General features: G+C 46.7%; 1 protein-coding gene across 1 annotated transcript in view; it reads right to left on the reverse strand.

The window, feature by feature from the left end:
• Window positions 1-14,530: 14,530 nt before the first annotated feature.
• Window positions 14,531-18,534, reverse strand: part of KCNK13 (potassium two pore domain channel subfamily K member 13) — a 126,481-nt gene continuing 122,477 nt past the window's right edge. Inside the window, exon 3 of the mRNA XM_023205437.1 lies at window positions 14,531-15,693. Within this exon, the coding sequence (XP_023061205.1) occupies window positions 14,801-15,693 (893 nt within the window). The 3' untranslated portion in view covers window positions 14,531-14,800. The remainder of the gene's footprint in view (window positions 15,694-18,534) is intronic.

Raw genomic sequence — 18,534 nt, forward strand, 5'->3', positions numbered from 1 at the left:
GACCACCCTGGCCAACATGGTGAAACCCCGTCTCTGATAAAAATACAAAAATTAGCCAGGTGTGGTGGTGGGCGTCTGTAATCCAAGCTACTCAGGAGACTGAGGAACGAGAATCACTTGAAACAGGGAGGCAGAAGTTATAGTGAGCTAAGATCATGCCACTGCACTCCAGCCTGGGTTCAGTCTCAAAAAAAAAAAAAAAAAAAAAAAAAGGAAAGAAAGAAGAAAGAAAGAAAAAGAAAGAAAGAAGAAAGAGAAAGAAAGGAGAAAGAAAGAAGAAAGACACAAAGAAAGAAAGACAGAAAGAAAGAGAGAGAGAGAGAGAAAGAAAGAAAGAAAGAAAGAAAGCAAGCAAAGAAAGACAGACAAGCAAGCAATGGGCAGCACAGCAGAGAAGGGATGGTCTGCAAAGAGGCAGGGGCTGGAGGGAAGTTTTATGGGGTTGTGCCAGAGGGGCTACCTGCAGAACGAAGTTGTGGTGCCTGCAGTTTATTTGTGATTAGCTGGTCTCTCAGAACAATTTTTCATTGTTCTTCCCCTCTGGGGCCCTCCCCTACCTGGGGGCCCTTCCTCCTTGTTGCTTACTTATCATGAGGTCTCCACATTCTAACCTTCAGAACTGTGGGAGAGAATAAATTTCTGTTGTTTTCAGCCACCAAGTTGGTGGTGATTTGTTGCAGCAGCTTTAGAAATGAATACAGAAAGGTTAAGTAAGTTGCCCCAGTCCACACAGCTGTGAAGCAGACCCCCTGAGGTTCCTAGGCAGATTCTGATTCCAGAGCCCCAGTGATGAGCAATTACTCTGTCTTAAATGAGTCCGTTTTGTTCATCAGTGCCTGGAACAAAGCAAGAGCTGATGAAGTGCCAGCTGCTATTGTTGTTGTTATTAATTATATATCATCATGGGCTCACTCCCCCCTCTGCATGCTTTGCAGGGTAATATGAGGAACAGTAAGACAGTAAATGCCTTGTAGTCTTTCAAGACCCAGACAACTGTAAATTATATTATCATTAATATTATCATGAGATACAATGAAGTAAAGAAAAAGTACAGTGAATATTTTTTCACAATACACTGAAGTGTGACTAGTCAAAGCAACACCAGTTCATCCCAGTGAGGGGGAGGTGAGAAGTCAGCAAATCCGTTGTCCTCTGGACCTTCCCATGTCTCATTTGTATCCCCAAATGCTGCCAGGTATCAAGGAAGAGAGAGAATGACCACAAATCTCCCCTTTTCCCTGAATCCACACCTTTTGCCATGTTGTCAGAGGCATTTGAATCATAGCAACTCCATCTTGAATAGGGGTTGGATAAAATGAGGCTGAGACCTACTGGCTGCCTTCCCAGGACGTTAGGTGTTCTAAGTCACAGGATGAGATAGGACGTCAGCACAAGATACAGGTCATAAAGACCATGCTGATAAAACAGGTTGCAGTAAATAAGCCAGCTGAAACCCACCAAAGCCAAGAAGGCAACAAGAGTGACCTCCAGCCATCCTCACTGCTCATTATATACTAACCATAATGCATTAGCAGGCTAAAAGACACTCCCGCCAGCACCAATGACAGTTTACAAATGCCACAGCAACATCAGGAAGTTACCCTATATGGTCTAAAAATGGGAGGAACCCTCAGTTCCAGCAATTGCACACCTTTTCCCCAGAAAAGTCATGAATAATCCACCCCTTGTTTAGCATATAATCAAGAACTATCCATAAAAATGGGCAGCCAGCAGCCCTCAGGGCTGCTCTTCCTATGGAGTAGGCATTCTTTATTCCTTTATTTTCCTAATAAACGTGCTTTTCACGTTATGCACTGGCCCTGTCTTTCTTGTGTGAGATCCTAAAACCCTCTCTTGGGGTCTGGATTGGGACCCGTTTCTGGTAACAATGTGACTGAGGCCCCCTCATTTCCATGGGTGGTGTATGTTTTCCTGCCCTTGACTTTGGGTTGGCCATGTGACTGGTGTTGGTTAATGCAGTCAGATGGACGTGATGTTTAATCATTTATGCTTCATCTTTTGCATCTCTACCGGCCCTCTTGTGCCTCTGCCATCACCATGAGAAGAATGCTCCAGGCAGCTTGCAGACTCATTAGGAGGATTAGAGACACCTGGCCAAGAGCGGGGCCACGTGAGCCGAACCAATGCTCATTGTTGTATGCCACTGAGGTTTTCAGACTTTTTTCTTATGCCGGATTACTGTAGCAAAAGCAAACTGATACAGACCCCCAAGGGGTTCCATCCAGGTTTGCAAATGACACTGGTTACTTGAAGCTATGACACACGGTGAGACTCAAATAGCAGTGAAGGTGTTCCCTTAACCCTCCACAGAAACCTGGGGGTTGAGAGGATGGTCACATGAACGACATCTAATGACTGCATAACCTTAAACATAATGAATTAAGTTGGGTGGCTTAATACTAATGCAGGATGGGCCCTTACTCCAGTGTGACTGGTGTTCTGATAAAGAGAGGACTCGTAGCCTTCAAAACTATGGGAGAGAATACATTTCTATTGCTTCGGACCACCTAGTTTGTCTCAGTTTTTCATCTGTCTAATGGGAATAAAAAACATTCCCTTTAGGATTGCTTTGAGCATTAAGCGAAATAAAATACACAAAAGGGTTTAGCATAGTACTGTTAGTGGTGGTGAATCCATATGGGTCTGCAGCAACCTCAGTTCTTGCCTCCTCAGAAGAAAGAATTTGACTGAGGGGCATAAGGCAGAAGGAGAAACAATGCTTACACATCACTTCATTTACATAGATTCAATGCACTCAGTGCATAGCAAATGCAAATTTTGCTTTTTGGAACTTCGTAAGAATTGTTTTTCTGAATATTTTCTTTTGAGACATGGTCTCATTCTGTCAGCCATGCTGGAGTGCAGTGGTGTGATCACAGCTCGGCTCACTGCAGTCTCAACTTCCTGGGCTTGGGTGATCCTCCCACCTCAGCCTCTCCAGTAGCTGGGACTACATGCATGCACCACCACGCCTGGCTAATTTTTTTTTTTTTTTTGCATATTTTTGTAGGGACAGGGTTTTACCGTGTTGCCCAGGCTGGTCTTGAGCTCCTGGACTCAAGTTAGTTGCCTGTCTTGGCCTCCCAAAGTGCTGTGAGCCATCACGCCGGACCCTGGATATTTTCAATCAGAGGATGGTTGAATCCATGGATGCAGAATCCACGGATGGGGAGGGCCGACTCTCCTATGTGTCAGGTGCTCTGCTAGATACTGGGCATAGAGCAGTGAACAAGACAACGAGCCCATCTCGTTGGAGGTTATATTCTAATAGGTAGAGACAATGAAGGGATGATAAACCAATCAATATAGCATATCAAGATCGGTGGAGGGTCAGATATGATCTGTTCATTCTCAGCCCCATTCCCTCATTCCTCTTCCCAGTGATGACAAAAAAGCAATGGTGATGATGAAACAGCAGTAATAGCTGCCATTTGCTGTTGGCTCACTCTGCACTGGGCATTTTACTTGCACTAACTCATTGTATTGAAGGAAATAAAGACACAAAGTATGGAGAGAGAGGGGCGGGGCCCAGGGGACCAGTGCTGTGCTTGCAGAGGACCCATGCTGGCACCGGTCTCTGAGTTCCCTCGGTATTTGTTGCTCAGAAGATGAGGGAGTGAATCAGCAGTAAGACATACAGATGCCCGGAGATGTTCCATTTGCCCAGGGACGGGCGGGAGACAGATGTTTTTCTTTTGCTGAGATTTAGGAGAATGGTACTGACCTTCAACCACAAGCAGGCTTTAAGCATTTGCCTAACAAAGCACATTCCTTACAGCCCAAAATCCTTTAAACCTTAATTACCACAGCGATGCCTCTAGCAAGGACAAGATTGGGGGTAGAGTCACAGATTAACAGCATCTCAAATACAGAGCCAAATGGAGTCTCTTAAACTTACTTCTATCTATAAGAACACAGTAACAGGCTGACCTTTCTTTTCCCCACATTTCCCTCTTTTCTTTTCAACAAAATCACCATGTATCTCTCAACTTCCTGAGCCCAGTACAAACACGTCCCACCATATATCTCTCAACTTCCTGAGCCCAGTAAAAACACATTTCTCAACTCAGAGATTACTACATATCTCAACTTTAGAAAAACACCACCTGGAAAATCCCCGATAAAGACACAGCCGTTTGTGGTTTTACTGGAAGCGCAGGAACCAATAGAAAACTGCTAAATGTATAACTTAAAATGTTAACCAATTGTAATGCTGTAACCTAGAGAAATACCTTGTTCCTCTGTAACCTTACAAGTCCTGTTTACATCGGGCTATAAAAAGCAAGCGCACACATTGTTCGGGGCCCTCTTGTAAGCTGTGAAGCGGAGGGACCAAGTTCGAACTTGCAGTAAAGATCCTTTCCGCTTGGCTTTGACTCTGGACTCTGGTGGTCTTCTTCAGGGAATAAATGGTCTGGGCATAACAGTATCATCACAATAGCTCTCCAAGGCTGTGCCGTCATTACCCCATTTTACAGTTGCAGAGAAGTTAATAACTCACCCAGGGCCACACAGCTGATACATCAAGGACTGCAAGAGATTCAGACCCAGGTTCTCTGGAATCCCTCGCTTCCGGCCCACCCTCTTCCCAATTTTGTGTGACTCATACTTGCAACGCACCTTTGTACAAACCCTCAGTTTCCAACACATCTCCTTTTAGTAGCTACTATTTACAAAAAGCCTATCAGGTACCAGGGATTGTATGTATGTTATTGCCTTTAATCCTCTAAGGAACTCCTAATTGTAGGTATCTTATGGATAAGGAAACAATCTCAGAGAGGTGAAATAACTTGTCTCTGGTCACATCAATAGAAAAGAACAAGGCTGGGATTGAAGCGTTGGCCTGCTTGAGTCCAAATGTCATGTTCCTTCATCATCTCACATTGATTCTTCATCTGGCAAATTCCTAGACATTTATCAAGACCCACTGTAAATGCAGCCTCTTCGCGAAATCATCCCTGACTCTTTGAGGTATAACTTTTTCCTCTTCTGTATTCCTGCTGTCCCTTTAGTGTAATATTAGTTTGTGATTATTTGTTTCCTTCGGCATCTTTCTCTCTAGGCACTGAGCCCCCTGAAGGTGGGGATGCCTGGTCGTACTCCACTGATTACAACCTTGCCTCTTTCTCCAGAGATGAGGGCTCTGTGCATTTAATTTCATTTATGATTTCAAACTAACCTGTTAGCCTATTTGTCCACGTATTTATGCTATTTACTATTAATCCAATTAGCATGGAGTGAGGGCAGTTCCAATGGAGCTAATAGAAAAAGTGTGCTTAAGGTCAAGTCCAACCCTTAGCAACATCGTGGACTCTACCTTCAGCCACTCCTTACTGCTATCAACACTGCCCCCTAGAGGTCGCCCAGGCTGGAGTGCAGTGGAGCCATCTCTGCTCACCACAACCTCCCCTTCCTGGGTTCAAGGGATTCTCCAGCCTGAGCTTCCCGAGTAGCTGAGACAGGCACCTGCCACCACATCCCGCTAATTTTTGTATTTTTAGTAGAGATGGGTTTCATGTTGGCCAGGCTGGTCTCGAACTCCTGATCTTATGTGATCTGTCAGCCTCGGCCTCCCAAAATGCTGGGATTACAGATGTGAGCCACCGTGCCCTGCCATCTCTGGCTGTTTCTTTCTCCTTTTATTAGGAGCACTGGCTGACAAACATTTACCCCGAGGGAGCCTGGAAGCCCCAGGTCCTCAGGGACCTGCATTTAATGCAGAAATCACTACGAGTGAAATTTCAATTACCTGCACTTCAAGCAGAGCTGTGGTATGATTTTTGTAGTCTCTTTTCTCTATAAAACATATTAAAATTATATTTTATGATTGTATTGGTAGAAAGAGAAATATTATCAAGGGCCGATCATATTCTTGTGTTCTTCTGATTTATTTAATTTTAAATTTTTAAATTTTTGAGACAAATTCAGGCTCTATCATCTAGGCTGGAATGCAGTGGTGCCACCTTGGCTCACTGAAACCTCTGCCGCCCGGGCTCAAACCATTGTCCCACCTTAGCCTTCTGAGTAGCTGGGACTACAGGTATGCACCACCACATCCAGCTAATTTGTGTATCTTTTGTAGAGATGGGGTTTCACCATGTTGCCCAGGCTGGTCTCAAACTCATGAACTCAAGCGATTTGCCCACCTGGGCCTCCCAAAGTGCTGGAATTACAGGTATGGGCCACTGCATCCAGCCTACTCTTCTGATTTAAAAAAAGTTAAAGCATTTTTGCAGGCCCCTGCTGGTATTGTGGACCCAGGGCATAGTGCTAGCTGTGCTTGGTAGACAAGTTGCCCTGATTTGCAGAGTCATGTGTCAGCCCTTGCAACCATCAGGATACTTGGCGTGGAGAGTCAGTCCATGCATGAGGGGTTCCCAGCAGGCTTCCTGTGGAATGCATCTTTTTTTGTTTTGTTTTGTTTGAGACAAGGTCTCACTCTGTTGCCAAGGCTGGAGTGCAGTGGTATGATCACAGCTCACTGCAGCCTTGACCTCCCGGGCTCAGGTGAGCCTCCCACCTCAGCCTCCTGGGCAGCTGGGACTACAGTTGCCACCACCACACTCGACTAATTTTTGCATTTTTTGTAGAGATGGGGTTGTGCCATGTTACCCAGGCTGGTCTTGAACTCCTGGGCTCAAGTGATTTGCCCACCTCGACCTCCCGAAGTGTTGGGATTCCAGACGTGAGACAGCTTGCCTGGCTGGAGTGCATCTTTCTGGTTAGAATGGGTGCATCTTTCTTGGGTCTTTCTTTTCTCATGGGACGTCTCATGAATGTGTGTGTCATCCTTGTGCAGTTCCATTTTCATAGATGGTGAAACTGAAGCTCAGAGAGCAGTGGCCACTTTTCCAAGCCCTCCCAGCAGGAACCAGGAGTCTAATTTGGATCTGCCTGTCCTAGCTGTCCAAAGCCTGTCCTACCCCTGTTCCCTGCCTGAAGGATTTTTTTTCAGGATGACCTGAGCCTTTTGTCCCATGGTATAGTGTGAATATTTGTCCCCTCCAAATCTCCAGATGAAAGTTGATTCCCAGTGCTGGAGGCGGAGCCTAATGGGAGTGTCTGGGTCATGGGTGTGGGTCCGTCATGAATGTCTTGGTGCAATCCTCATCCTCACAGTAATGAGTGAGATCTCACTCTGTTAGTTCACAGGAGATCTGGTTTTTAAAGAGTCTGGGACCTCCTGCCCTCCCCCCACCCCGCCCCTTGCTCCCTCTCTCACCACGTGACACGCCTGCTCCCCTTTCTCTTCCATCATGAATGAAAGCTTCCTGAAGCCTCATCGGAAGCAGATGCTGGTGCCATGCTTCTTGTACAGTCTGCAGAACAGTGAGCCACATCAACCTTTTTTTCTTATAAGTTACCCAGTCCCCGGTATTCCTTTATAGCAATGCAAAATGGACAAATACACCCAGTGCTTTGGTTGGGGAGGTTTCAAGGCCAGGGTTCTCAGGTGGCCCAGCTGGGAATCTGGTCCAGCCCATGAAGACCCCAGTGAGGCCCATCACTCCTTTAATCTAGTGATGGGCCTAGATTAAGGCCCCCTAGATTATGTTTGTCCCTTGGGCTTCTGACCAGCTCAGCAGAAACCGTGCCTCTTCCCTGATGCCAGAGGCCTGACCTGGCTTCCACGTCCTTTTTGTTCCCAGCACTGGTTAGGGGCAGAAGTTCCATATTCATTTACATGGTCCCTTGCTGCCCTCTCTCACAACACTTCAGGCTGCTGAGGACAGGATTGCTCCTGGGTCTGTTTCACTCACCACTATCCCAGTGCCTGGCAGACAGAGGCACTAAGAATGACAAACGACTGACCAAGGCTGTCTGTTGGCTCCGGACCCCTCTCCTTGCTCCTGCAAGGAGGGACAGCTACGCTGAAGGTGTTGGAATTTGTAACGCAGCAGACCAGGAGGCGTGGGCCCCAGACTAGGCGGCCCTTAGAGGTGGGGCAGGTCCTTGGAGACAGTGGCATGATCTCTGATACTGGGAGGCTGGCAAAGTGTTTACCCAGAGAGCACAGGGCAGGCCTAGGTGATCGTCCAGGAGCCAGGGGCTTAAGAAAGTGGCAAAGGGTGTTGTGTTAGGTGGACAGATAATAGAAGCAGGGTGTGCCCAGTGGCCCGATAAGTTGGCATCGCCCCACCTGGTGTGGCTCCTGTGGTTGGTCCTGCTTGCCCTGTGTGTCAGGGCTGCCTGCCATAGGCCAGCAGGAAAACTGGAAGTCGTGGGGACCGAAACTTTCCCTGAGTCTGCCCCTTCCTCCTCTACCCTGAGCCCTAGACTTCGCACTGCCCCCACTTGCCTCCATCCTCTCCTCTTCTGCAGATTAGCTGTGCCAATCCATTAACATCATGCTTCCGTCAGAGTCCAGTCTGCTTTCTTCAGCTCAGCCCATCCATATATCTTGGCTCTGGCCAGCTCCAGGGACCCTTTCTCATTTAGCATTGATGACATAAGCAGCTTCCAGCCTGAACTCTGAGCAAAATTAGATGATGCTTGGGTCGACAGGGGAGGGGACGGTGTTTGAGAATTGGGCACTGGTGGAACAGGCTCCTGCACAGATGCTAAACGGAGGAGAGTTAGGCCAAAGGTTGGAATTTGTAACACAGAGGCTATACGAGGATGAGCAGGCCTCAAACTAGGCAGCCTGTAGGGATGGGGCAAGTGCGTGGAGACGGTGACCGGATCTCTCAACACAACTCAGGCAACTCAGTCAGAAGGACCCAGACTGAAACCTTTGCCAGTGGGGAGAACGGGCCAGACTCAAAAGCAGGGCCCAGATCCAGGCTGATGATGCTGAATGAGGCAGGCCAGCAGCTCCCTCTCAGATCACCTCTGAAGTTCTCTAGAAATGTAGAGTTCCAGGCTCACCTATAGAGCTTCTCATTCAGAGGGACTTCGATGGAGCCCCAGGCTCCGAAGACTTTGCATCGAGAAGCCCCCTAAGCACTGACCTCAAATGCCTCCAATCGAGGACACGAGGTGCCCCACAGCTGGAGCTGGGCATGTAGGAGATTTGGGAAAGCCAGAGGAGAATCTTCCAGAAGGCTCTCGTGGTGGAGAAGGAAAAGGAGAAGGAAAGGAAATGTGATTCAGATGTTCTGTGACCTTTAACTTAGACTTGGAGGCAGGTGTTACTTTTCTCCAGTAACATGACTTTAAAAAAATCATTTTCTTCCCCCAAAAAGAAAGGGAGAGTTAAAATAACTATCTCCATTCTCCTTCTCACCAACCCCCTACCCATGGTATATTTGTGTGCCAGCAAATGGTAAGTGATGCCCTTCATGTAACCTGTCATCAGTTGATGGGTTGGGGGTACATTTCTGGGGGAGTGTTTGGTAGACTATCCAATTATGGGTCCTATAGAAATGGGTTCCGAGCTCCAGGATAGAGTGTAATCAGGGAGCGGCTGAGCCTGTCATCATTTCAGTCAGATGTTTTGGCCTTGTAAAAGCTCCCAGAGGAAAACAGAGGGCCTGTAATGCATCCTGCTTCTTGGGTTCTAGAAAATTAACCTGCTGAGATTACACACCCTTTGGGCAGGCTGTAAACCTGAGATGTGGCCAACCACCACAAGATTTCTGCTTCCTCACTCTCACTAGGTAGTAGATGTCCTCTCTGTCCCCAGACTCCTGTGATGGCAGCAGAGGAGCTACTCCTGAAATCCTCCAAGCAATTTCTGCGGACAGCAAGCATGCCAGATAGTCTCAGATGGGCTTGCCTCTCTCAGGGGGTGACTGCAGTCATTGGGATAGGAATGGCCTCAGACGAAGGACACTTTCTTCTTGAATGAAGAAGAGGGCTTCATGGAAAATAAACCCAGAACTGTGTGGAAAGAGGCCTGACCTCCTCCCAAACCCCAGCTTGGCTCACCCCCTGACAGAATTGTATTTGGTTAGTGGCAAAAGATGTGTTTTAAGGCAGTGAAAAAGGTGAGTCAGAAGTTTTGGATAATTACAGTCATCAGGTGGATTTTCTTTGCAACGTGCAAGTTCTCTGTATTGGGACTGAATCACAGACACTGTGTTAAGGAAATGAGTCAATGAACTGTTGGATTCCATTTAAAAAATCCAGATGGAATATGCTGATGGTTAAGGCCCGTGGTGCCCCTGCCTCATTTATCAGGCCTCCTCAGTCTCCTCCAATCCGCAACAGTTCATCAGGCTTTACTTCTATTTCCTATCTTGAGATTTTTGAAGAGTGTTGATTAGTTACTTCGTAGAACGCCCCTTGATTCGGGGTTTGTCAGGTGTTTTCTCGTAATTAGATTGAAGTTCTTGTGAAGGACTCCGCAGAGATGCTGTGCCTTCTCAATGCGTCAGTCAGGTGGCACATGATGTTGGTAGATGCTAATGGTGAGGTTAACTCTGGTCACTTGATTAATTTGATATCTGCCAGAATTCTCCACTGTAAAGTTACTATTTTTCTCTTTGTAATTACCAAATATTTTCGTGGAGATCCTTTGAGACTGCAAATATCCCTTGTGGCTTAAACTTCTACACCCTTACTTTTAGCATCCATCGGTGGATCTTGCTTGTGGCAATTATTACTTTGGTTTTACAACACACACACACACACACACACACACACACACACACACACACACCACGCATCTAGACATATTATATTCAAACTGCAGAAAACAAAAGACAAAATCTTGAAGGCAGCCAGAGAAGAAAGGAACATTACATTCACAGGAACAAGAAAGGAGTTACAGCAGACTTCTCATATGAAACCATACAAGTCAGAAGGCAATGTGTGACATCGTTAAAGTGCTGATTTTTACAAAATACCTGTCAATACAAAATTCTATATCCATCAAAAACACCTTTCAAAGATATAGAAGAAACAAAGGCTTTCTCAGACCAACAAAAACGGAGGGGACTCACTGCCAGAAAACCTACTCTACGAGAAATGTTAAAGTTAAGTTCTTTAACGTTTTAAAACAATGGGGGAGAAGAAAAATCTCTTCCACAAAGAAGAATTCCAATTCATACATGTAGAAGAAATCAGGGAAATAGAAAATTACCAGTAGAACACCACAGTAAAGGATTTCCAAGCTTATTCTAGAACCACTGTCAATCTGAACCCCAGTCAACTCATACATAAAATAATTATTTATCCCTCTTATTCTGGAAAAGATCAAGGGCAGTTTGAAGATAATTGCCCTGCCTACTTCTAGCCTAGAAATCTACAATGTGGTTATGAAGGTCAAAATATTAGAATTATGAACAGGTAAGGCTTAAAAACCATAAAAATGCTAGCAAGATACAGGGTATTACTACAGCTTTTCTAAAACATTTTACTATGTCAAATGGTTCAATAGCCTCAGCTGATATTGAAATAAAAAGACTCAGTGGAAGAGAAAAAAATACTTTGGGGTCTGTGGTTTGGTATAACTATCATCAGGAGTGGCACCATTTAATAATCAAGAGCCATCTTGAAACCATGTGGCACGGGTTGGGTCCCAGGTGCAAGAACAAAACAAAGTCTTTCACTGAGGGATGCAGCATCCCCCCTTTATCGCAGCATGTGGCCCATCAGTGCCCACTGTCTGTGCCTTTCCTGGGGGTTCACAAAGCCTCCCCTGAGGCTCATCTCACGTGACCCTCTCCACAGCTTCGCGAGGTAGCCAGGGTTGTTGCCATTTCCACGTGGTGCACAATGAGGTCGACACACTTGGCCAACCTCTCCCACACTGGAACGATCGGGACTGGTGTTCAAACCCAAGTATGTTGACGCCAACAAGTGTTCTTCACTATGTGGTTGGCCAGACCTCAGAAACTGTGCTTTTTCGGGGGTATGTTGTGATTTGAATGTTGTTGCCCCAAATGTGGGATGTGTACCAATGATTTGGGTAGAACATGAGATGATTTTAGGGGCCCTCAGGTGTGGAATTAATTACACAGAGAGAAAGTTACTGCCTTTGCAAGACTCTTCCTGTCCTTTTGGTTACATCACAGGGAAAGTCTCTGCTTGGTGCTAGCGTGTCTTTACCACCTCCTTACACTAAACAATTTGCTTATACCACCTGGGAGGCTGAGGTGGGAGGACTGCTGGAGCCCAGGAGGCGAAGGTTGCAGTGAGCCAAGATTGCTCCACTGCACTCCAGCCGGGGCAATAGAGCGAGACCCTGTTCCCCCACCTCCATCCCCCCAAAAAAGTTTATGCCCGTTTTGACTTATTTAAAGAAAGTCATGTGTTTTGATATAACATCGCTCTGCAAAAATTGCTTAGTACAGCTCACCCTCTAGGGAGATGAGCCTTGGGTATACTGATGTTCCTTGGCCTCCCAGCACACCATCAGGGTCCCCAGGAACCTGTGTTGGAGATGCAACCACTTGCTTTACTCCAACCCATGTACTAGAAATATGGAGATCAAGGAATCCCATAGGTGCTCCTCTTCCCATCCCCACAGCACCTGGTACAGTACAGAGCCCATGAGAAGCTGTGTTTGGGGTCACAGGTTCCTAACAAGCATTTTGCAGTAGCTCCAGGATGCCTTCCCTTTAAGAGTGATATAGAGAATACTGTAAGATCTCTGACTTTGGAGCCGTGCAGCGCTAAGTTCAAAGCCCACCGTTGCTGCTTGTTGAACTTCTATCAGGTACTTCTGGTATTGTAAAGAAAATATCTGGGTTTGCGAGCTGGAAGGAAAGGCAACTGAGCCTGAAGAGGGACCTGTTGAGGAAGGGGGCAAGGTTGTGTGGAGTAGGGGCCAAGAGCCTGGACTGCACCATCAGGAGCCCTAGGTTCCTTCCCCAGCTGTACACTATCCACCCCTAAGGCCTCAGACAAGGGAAAACCCCTGTGCCTATTTCTTGGTGTCAAAAACAAGGAGGCTGGATGAGATGGTTTCTAAGGGGCCCCCACCAGTTCTGATGTTCTCTGCTCTACATTTCAGTTTCATGAGGCATAGGTTTTCAGCTTTGTCTTCTTTACGGTGGCTGTCTTTCTTTCATTTCTTGAGACAGAGTCTCACTCTGTTGCCCAGACTAGAGTGCAATGGCATGATCTTGGCTCACTGCAGCCTCCACCTTCCAGATTCAAGTGATTCTCTTGCCTCAGCCTCCCAGGTAGCTGGGATTGCAGGTGTGCGCCACCATACCTGGCTAATTTCTGTATTTTTAGTAGAGACGGGGTTTCACCATGTTGGCCAGGCTGGTCTTGAACTCCTGACCTCAGGTGGTCTGCCTGCCTCGGCCTCCCAAAGTGCTGGGATTAAAGGTGTGAGCCACCGCGCCTGGCCTTTCCTCATCATTTCTGAAAGCGCTGTGTGTGCACCACTCCTACCTTAGAAAAACAACAGCAATCATTTTTGAAAGCTGCTGTCATCACCCCAAATGCATTCTCCTGTGTATATGAAGGTCAACAGCCTTTGTTCCTAGTGTGGATGATGGAGGTTATAAAACTAGACTCGTTACAGTCTCAGAAGGCACAAAGGAAATGCATCAAACCAAAAAAAGCCAGATTTCATTATCTGGCCTAGAATGTTTCTCCAGTCAAGACACCAAAATGACGCTCACATCCGTGAAGGTCAATTTCCCATTTCCTTTTTCTGTGAGTCCAATAAATGCCTGTTTAATTAGGTGCTTGTCCTCCACTGACCACAATGAGCACTCATGGAATCTTAGTTAATGAAATGAGGATTTATTACATTTTCCATTTTAATAAATAGTCATCTTTGCATTGGGCCCCCAAGCCCTGGTAAAAATGAAATGATCTGTATGACCATTCAAAGGGAAAATGTTAAGCTATGTTCTTTAGTTACAAAAGTGAGTCTCTCCCCCTCCCACTCCCCTACACCACCATCTTGCTGCAGTTTAAAGGCCCAAAGCTGAATTTAATTTTCTTATTACATTGAGGTCTCACAGATGCCACAGCCAGACATTAAAGCCTTAAAAATAAAAAGAAAGGGACAACAAAAAACAGAAACAGGTATAAAGAGTACAACAGGCCGGGCGTGGTGGCTCACGCCTGTAATCCCAGCACTTTGGTAGGCCGAGGCTGGTGGCTCACGAGGTCAGGAGATCGAGACCATCCTGGCTAACACAGTGAAACACTCTCTACTAAAAATACAAAAAACTGGCCGGATGTGGTGGTGGGCACCTGTAGTCCCAGCTACTTGGGAGGCTGAGGCAGGAGAATGGCATGAACCCGGGAGGCGGAGCTTGCAGTGAGCTGAGATCATGCCACTGCACTCCAGCCTGGGTGACAGAGCGAGACTCTGTCTCAAAGAAAAAAAAGTACAACCGACATTTTCCCTATGCAGACATCACCGGCAGGTCTGCTCTGAAGGAAGCCTGGCAAAGAGAAAGCCCAGACACATCCCCAAACATTCTCCCCGCTTTTACAAATTCATTCATTCAGAGTTCTAGGCAAAGATGAGTCGTCACAACTTTTGTTCCCAAATAAGGAACAGAGAGAGCTTCAGGAAATCAAGGCTTAGGTAAAACCTATCTCCCCAGGCAGCTAAAGCTCTGAAACAAGATTAAAGAAACAAGGCAATGTCTAACGCTGCTTTTGTGATTTATTTTGAAAAGACTGAATTTAGACTTAAAGAATAAGGATCAGGAGACAAGCACTGAGGCTTCAGGCCCCCCATCCCTGGAAGGTGGCTGTTGGTTAGAACCCAGATCAGATTTCTAAAGATGGGCTTGCGGAAGCTCCCAGGAACAGCTCCCAGAAGGAATAGAGCCAAGGCGTGGGGCTGAGCTCGTCCCCTGGGCGGCAGTCATCCTCCATTCTACTCTGGCCTCTGCCCAGCATCCACTCCTGGCTTCTATCTGTCCCCGCTGGTCTCTGCTAACCTGTTGTTCATGATTGCAAAGGCTCCCACGCCCCCTGAGAATTCATTGTCCCGGGCCAGCGTGCTGGTCTGGTGGGGGCAGCCATTGGCCATCTCAGACAGTTGCTTCTGCAGGATGGCCAGCGAGGCCTTGTTGGCTGCCAGCAAGTCCTTCATGGAGATCATCTCTCCCGAGAGCCGGCGCCCATCTGTGTCACTGTCTGCTACCCTGTCTGTCTCTATGGAGATGTTGCAGCGGTTCCGGATGCTGCCTGGCATCACCACGTTCCTGCGTGATCGCAAGAGTCCTCTCTGGCATTGCGGGCAGCACCCGCTGTCCATTTTCCTCAGGATCCAGTTCAAGGACTGTTTGATGAGGATAGAGATGACATTGAACAAGGAATAGATGCAGCAGACACCCATGAGGATGAAGACGAAGTTGGCAAAGCGATAGAGGCTTTGGCTCTCATAGTGGGCGTTCTGGCTGCTGACCAGGTCCCCAAAGCCGATGGTGCTGAAAGCCACGAAACAGAAGTAGAGTGAGTCAAAGTAGCTCCAGCCTTCAATGGGGGTGTACATGGCTGAGGCGCAGCAGGAGATGAGGACAGACGCCATACATAGGATCAGCATGACGTAGTACACGGAGGGCTTCCAGCCGGCCAGGCTGTCCACGTCGCACTGCCCCGCATCCTTCAGGCTCTCCTGGGGCAGGGCCCCTCGTCTCCGGAGCTGCCGCTGGTGGCACGACTTCATGATGTAGGCAATGACGGTGATCAGGCGCTCCAGGAAGAGGTTGAAGAACAAGATGGTGCTGGAACACCCAACAAGGCCGTAAAAGATAAGAAAGATCTTTCCACCTACTGTTGCCGGAGTTGTCATCCCAAACCCTGCAGGAGAGAAAAATGAGAGAAGAGTAAGAGGAATCTTTGCTGTGAATGGGGTTTGGGTCTTGGCTTTGATGGCTGGCAAAGGACTTAAAGAGAGAGTTTCATAAAATTACTCAGCCCTAGTCTTTTAGGATGAGCAAGAGAATTCTCACCTGCTTTTGAACATACTGAGTGTTGTTCAGAGCTAGGCTGCTGAAAGCCGGTGTGGTGCTATTGTGCAAATCAGGAGAATAGCACCTCATCTTCATGGTGGACACAGCTAGCAAAAAATGGCTTGGTGATGAGAATGTGGGCTGGATTTCAGCCTCCCTTCCCTTCTCTGCTAGATGTCCTTGTACAGTCCACAACCTGAACAACCATGTTTAGAGAGAGAAGCAAAGGCTCATACAAAGAAAAGGCTTATACGGACTCATCAGAATTCATTTATTCTACAAACACTTATTGACCTGGGGATAGAACTGTGGAAAAGACAGGTCTGGTCCCTGCCCTCATGGAGCCCTAGTCCAGTAAGATGATTATGATATTGTATGGTAAGTGTGGTGCTAGACGGAGTACAGGGTTCTATGGGAGCTGCTAAGAGGGGAACCCATCTAAGAAGTAGGTTCTAGGAAAGATGAAGCAGGGAGACCTGAAAGCTAAAGAGGAGTTAGGCAGGCAAGTGTGTGGTGGTGGGATGGGGAAGTGGGGATGTTTCAGGCAGAGAAACAGCAGCCTCCCAAAGCACTGGGATTATGGGCGTTTCTAGCATACATAGAAATGAGAAATTTGCTCAAGATCTACCCATCTTTTAAACAAAATTCTTCAAACACACACTTCATGCTTTTGGAGTGACAATGGAAGTACTGGATGTTATACTTTTATAAACTATAAAATGTCTGTTTTGCCTTTGCCTCTAACTGTTCACAATTTCCACCCTCCTGACCTTTTACCTGTGCACACAGGCATACTGCTAAGAATGCATATTGTAGAACAATGGATGTTACTAAGAAAAACAGAAATAGAAAAGAAAGCGGTGATACACTCAGGCTTTCTCATGAAGGGGCAATGAGGGTTCCTTCCAAGCAAATGATTCAGTGAACATGAGAAGGCTGATGGTTGTAGGGGTTGGCATCAGAGTTACTCTGACTACAAACACCATTAAAAAATAAAAAGAATACTGAGCATGCCTCCCTGAGTCAGTTTCTTATTAAAATCAAACCGTCAAACCTCTCTCTCTCTCTCTTTTTAAAGAGATTGGATCTTGCTCTGTCCCACAGGCTGGAGTGCTGTGGTGTGATCACACCTCAATGCAGCCTCAAACTACCAGGTTCAGGTGATCCTCCTGTCTCAGCCTCCCAAGTAGCTGGGACTGCAGCTGTGCACACCATGCCTGGCTAATTTTTAAATTTTTGTAGAGATGAGGGTCTTGTCTTGTTTCCCAGGCTGGCCTTGAACTCCTGGTCTTAAGTGATCCACCCTCCTCAGCCTCCCAAAGCACTGGGATTACGGGCCTAAGCCACCATATCCAGCCCAGTTTTTCCTTATTTTCAAGTTCAAATTTCTGACTTGGGTCCCATCATTTGGATCACAAGAGCTCTCTCATGATCCTCCTTCCTGATAATACCCTACTTGTCACCAAGCTGATATAGTTCCTTGTTGCTACAGCTCAGTCAATGGCTGCCTCCCAGTGCACCCTGGAAGTATTCAGACCAGACCTTGAAATGTGTGTGCTTTTGGGGTTATGACCTGCTGGTCTGCTCAAGTCAAGCCAAGGGGCCACTTTATGTCTTACCATTTAGAGCTAAATACAATTTTCCTTTCTCAGCACACAAGGATCCGCATTTGGGTAAGAAATTAACAGCATGTAACCAGGAAACTAGAGGAAGATACCGAGTGTAGCTTTTGAGCTAGATGGGATGGAATGGAATTGCCAGGATGATTTGGGAAGGGAGGATCGAGGGACAGGGAATAGTTCCATTGAGAATTACTTAGGGCCCTTCATGGTAGAGAGAAAATCAGACCATCATCTCTTCTCTGGGAACTCTTCAAAATCAAAGTCCCTCAGCAATTCTTGGCAGTGGAGGTTCAATGTAGACCCCAAAGCTGCAAGACCAGAGAGTACTGCTGCTGTAGTTACTAAACACAGGGATCTGAATGCAGTAAACACGCAGAAAAAGGGGGAAACATTTATCTGGGGCCATTTATTCTAGAAACTGGATGAAGTCCATGAAAATAGGGAAGGTTCAGAAACACAAAGAGAGGTGTGTGGGCTGGGGGAGGGTCCTTTCAGACAATTAGAAGAGAACATTCTCAGGTAGTCCTGGCCTGTTTTAGAGGTGATTTAGTCATTCTACTCTCAGAAAGCTGAGCAACAGGAGTTGCTATGGATTTGCTTCCAGCCACAGTGATAGCAATAATTTACGGAGCACCTGTTAAGTTCAAGGCCCTGCATTACATGTCTGGGCCTCTGCCACGGTTTGAGTGTTTGTGTGTCCCCCAAATTCATATGATGAGATCCATCACCCATAAGGTGGTGGTATTAGGAGGTGGAGTCTTTGGGAGAGGTGAGTATGTCGTAAGTGTGGTGCTCTCATGAATGGGATTAGTGCTCTTATAAAGAGGTGATTCATTCATTCCTTCCTCCATGGGAGGATACAAGAAGGTGCTACGTATGAGGAAGCAGGGCTCTTGCAAGATACTCAACCTGCTTATGCCTTGATCTTGGACTTCCCAGTCTCCAGAATCATGAAAAATAAACCTCTATTGTTGATAAACCTCCCATTCTTTGGTATTTTGTTACAGCAGCCCATGTGGACTAAGACAGCCAAAGAAGATGACACAGACAAAGTCCTTGACCCCAGC

This window comes from Piliocolobus tephrosceles, chromosome 6, assembly GCF_002776525.5.
Source record: "Piliocolobus tephrosceles isolate RC106 chromosome 6, ASM277652v3, whole genome shotgun sequence".
NCBI lineage: Eukaryota > Metazoa > Chordata > Mammalia > Primates > Cercopithecidae > Piliocolobus > Piliocolobus tephrosceles.